The 4,016-nt window shown below is 34.1% G+C and overlaps 1 protein-coding gene across 2 annotated transcripts in view; it reads left to right on the top strand.

The window, feature by feature from the left end:
• The window catches only part of LOC119581894 (protein O-linked-mannose beta-1,4-N-acetylglucosaminyltransferase 2-like), an 8,417-nt gene that overhangs the window by 1,977 nt on the left and 2,424 nt on the right, over positions 1-4,016 (top strand). Inside the window, exon 3 of one of the 2 annotated variants that reach the window (XM_037930056.1) lies at positions 3,650-3,873. In XM_037930056.1, the coding sequence (XP_037785984.1) occupies positions 3,686-3,873 (188 nt within the window). In that variant the 5' untranslated portion in view covers positions 3,650-3,685. Of the gene's footprint in view, positions 1-503; positions 2,963-3,649; positions 3,874-4,016 lie in introns of those variants that run through there. The other variant, XM_037930055.1, reaches the window with a different exon arrangement.

Below are 4,016 nucleotides of genomic sequence, written 5' to 3'. Positions count from 1 at the left end.
AAATATTAATAATCTCTGATATTTGACATTTTGTTAACCATCAAAAGACTAACATTATACAAAAGAAATAGTTCTAGAGCATTAAATACAGTAGGAGTGGAGAAATACACATGCAGGGACTATGGAACTGAAAGTTGCATACGAAGTATGATCATTGTATTATATTAATGAGAAGGAGAAAGTTATTTAATTTATGTTGTACAGAATCTTTGCCAAGCCAGTGTCTGGGATATATTTGAAATTTTCAAAAGTGTAAGCAGTATTTGGCAGGTCTGTCTATAATTGCTTAATTTTATATTAATAGGAATTTCAGCAATTTTTGTTTTGGTTCTCACTCTAGAGGGTGGATGGTTCAGACATTATAAAAAATGCTGGATAGGTTTAAGTTTGTAATAAGGAACATTGAGTAATAGTGAAGTAAGCTGAAGAATATCAAACCTAGTTTCAAAATCTGATGTCTGCTTGATCTATCTGGTTACAAAATATTAGATTTTATGTTACAGGGATACCATCATGCTAGCCAAAGGCAACTATGTACTGTGGAGACTACTAGTAATGTGCACAGTAATGTGGCTAACAACTATGATGGCGGGTGGTGACCAAGTCCACACATCAGCTAGTACTCATGATATGGCTGTGGATGGTGACACTGTTCAGAAAAAAAATATAAATGAAAATGTACGGAAAAAGTGCAAAGAAACTGTAGTAAATGAAAAGAGATATGTTGGGATCACTGATACTCTTAAATTTCAAGATGATAGTAGTGCATGTAGCTTAGACTGTGGTGAGCAATATACATCTAACAAAGAGAACATGAAAAATGCTCAAGAAACAGAAAGAGGCAGCAGTGACTTATCATCAGATTTGCAGAATGGATGCTCTTCAGTATGGTGCTATTCCTCCTTTGAATCTGGCCTTCGGTGTCACTTTAGCAATTTGTATTACAACCACCTACAGGAGGAATTTGTTTTTGTGTCTTGTGATCACTCCATTATCTATGGAATAAAAAATTTAAAAGCTCTTCAGGAGACATTATATCTCTCATCGGTGGAGAACCATTCAGCATTCAAATTGTCAATATCTGTCATACCATGGCCAACTTTTATTACCTCATATAGAAGTGAAGTCGTTACTGGCCAGAGCTTTATAATGGCTCGATTTAAGCCTGATAATCTCCTGCATGTTTTCCATGATGATTTATTACCCTTTTATTTTACAAGCTATGAAATATGTGCTGGCAAGAAGTCATGTCAATCCAGATTAAATGTTATATTTGTGGATAAAAATGACCATGGCAAACACTGGAATTTTTACAAAGTGTTATCAGAAAGAGTATCATTAATATCTGATCTTAGTCATAATGAGAAGGATGTTTGGACTCAATTTGAGCACATTTATTTTGGATTAAACAAGATAAGTGTCTGGTATCAGTATGGCTATGGCAAGCCCCAAGGCCCTACCACTAGTACTAGTTTTTCAGGCCACTTGATGAGAAAATTCACAGATTTTGTCCTAGAAGGCATGGATATTCAGCCAAAGACAACAGAAGTTCTACAGGGAGTGTTGTTCTCTCGAAAGTCAAATCGTAAGATAATAAATGAAAAGGAAGTGTCCACTGTTTTGAAAACCCAGCTTGATAGAATAAGTGACGGTCAAGAGGTAGATGTTAAAATACTCTCTCTAGAAGAACACGGCTTTCACAGAATAATAGAGGAGTTGACTAGGACACATGTGGCAGTTGGAGTGCATGGTGCAGGACTGATTCTCTCCATGTTCCTACCTCCTGGTGCTGTTTTGATAGAGATATTCCCTTTAGGTATCAGTCCGAGTGCTGCAACAGTGTTTAAAACAATGTGTGAACTAAAAGGTGTTGGTATTACGTACATCCCTTGGTCAAACAAGGATTTGCTAAATTCCATCTATCACTCTGATAACCCTGCACATTATGGTGGAATAAGCCATTTGCCAGAGGATGAACAGGAGAAAATGATTCAGGCTCTTGGAGGTAAAGAAATAATCAACATTGAATGTTGTGACAATCCTACTTGGCTTTTTAGGATATATCAAGACACAGTTGTTCATATTGAAGGGGACAAAACTGACTTCCAAAGTATACCATTCTCAGAAGCTATTGTTAATGGTTTACAGAAAGCTGAAAGGTATTTGCAGAATAGTAAAATAACCAATACACAGATGGAGTTTTATCCTTCTGTGGTTAAGGATGCAAAATGCAGTTTAGAGAGAACTCATGAATCCACAAAACTTTTTGCTGAGTGGAAACCACCATGGAATATCTTGGATGTAAGATGTACCATTATGTTTTATGAAGTAGTAATGCAAATAAAAGGTGATATCAATGCAGTTTACAATGAAGTCTTCGAGGAGAATTTTTTAAAGAGGTTAAGAGCAGATGTTGAGACTGTTGATTTATGGATAACATGTTTTTGCAATAATATTGAAGGTGTTGTACTTTATCTCAGATGCTTGTAGACTATTTTGTATATATGTAAATCTTTAGGATATGTATGATCTAGTCTCTTGTTTAATTCTTTGAGATTAATTCAGAATAAACTATTCTCATTTTGAGAGTTTCGTAGACTTTGTCTAATTTGAGTAATAATAAGGATACTTCTTTATATCCTATAAATAGGCTGTGAGTTTCTGGCTTTTGGCTAGATTAGACATTTAGATCTATACCCAAAGAACTGCGTAATCTGATAGTTGAAATCCATAGGTTATAATGTGTATACAAACATACACAGTGAATAAACTAAAGTCTTACAGTGCATAGAAGAATGTGATGTAGAAATTTTCTTGTACAGGATATTGATATTTATATTGACATATGTATTAAAATACTAGAGTTCAGACTTACAATATTTTATTGGTTAAATTTTTTTTCTGTATGATGTGACACAGTATTTAGTACTTTTATATTGCGTTATAAATAAAGTTTTCTTTACAAATGACATTTTCTTTGCCAATCTGAACAAAGATGAAAGACTGGTGATGCTGACATGGTGAAATATACATACTGTAGTGAAAATCTGTAATCCTAAAATGAGCTTCAGAATGAATGGAAATAACCATCCAGTATTATTGGCAGCTAAGATTTCACCAAAAGGGGATGTGCCATGATGAATAAGAATATATATTATTAAAAGTGATATTTTCATGAAACTTAGAAAAGGTAAATAAACAAGAGAAGGTATTTCTAAGTATAAGAATTCATTTCATGAGATGTTTTTTTTATAGGTACTTTCATGGTTTGGTTTGGCTTTAAGACTTTTTTTTATATCAAGGATATGAATTATTTCTTTAATTTAACCATGGTTGCATGTAAACAATTAAACACTGATTTTCACCAATGAACACTAAGTAATCTAATGTGGACTGATAGCAGACCTCCAGGCATTATATATGATTTTCAGAAAAAAATGTTTTAGGAAGCAGAATTTTCTTATTTTCTTACTGCTATTAGATGTAAGATACTGGGTGCACACACAAAAGTAAATAAATTCTCTTCATATATTTTTATGCATCTAAAGCAATTTGGTATTGCATAATCCTACTGAAGAAAATTGTCACACCAAACCAAAAGACAGAACAAACAGTGACTACCAATTTAATTTTTCTACTTTCATTACAGCATTTTTAAGACCAACAGTAAACTTGTCAGTCAGCCATGGAGGCCAAAACATCACAAGGGAAAGAAGAACAGTGGCTGCCGGCAGTGCGTCATTACCACCCTGGAATCTGCCATGCTTGTTTAGAAATGCCCTCACAGAAGTGCTCCCTCAAACGGTGTGCCCAGTGCCAGCTTGTGTCCTATTGCTCCAAACAGTGCCAGAAAAAAGATTGGTCATCTCACAAGTAAGTGACATTTTTTTTACCATTGTAGAGTTACTTCTCAAACTGTACATAACCATTTTCTTATATTGAAATGATTAAGTAGCTATGTAGACATGTGTGTTTTTTTGAATTGTTAAACAAGTTGATTACAGTAAATAAGTTGG

Source organism: Penaeus monodon, chromosome 15 (assembly GCF_015228065.2).
Source record: "Penaeus monodon isolate SGIC_2016 chromosome 15, NSTDA_Pmon_1, whole genome shotgun sequence".
Taxonomy (NCBI): domain Eukaryota; kingdom Metazoa; phylum Arthropoda; class Malacostraca; order Decapoda; family Penaeidae; genus Penaeus; species Penaeus monodon.
This window is presented reverse-complemented; position numbering and strand designations above follow the sequence as displayed.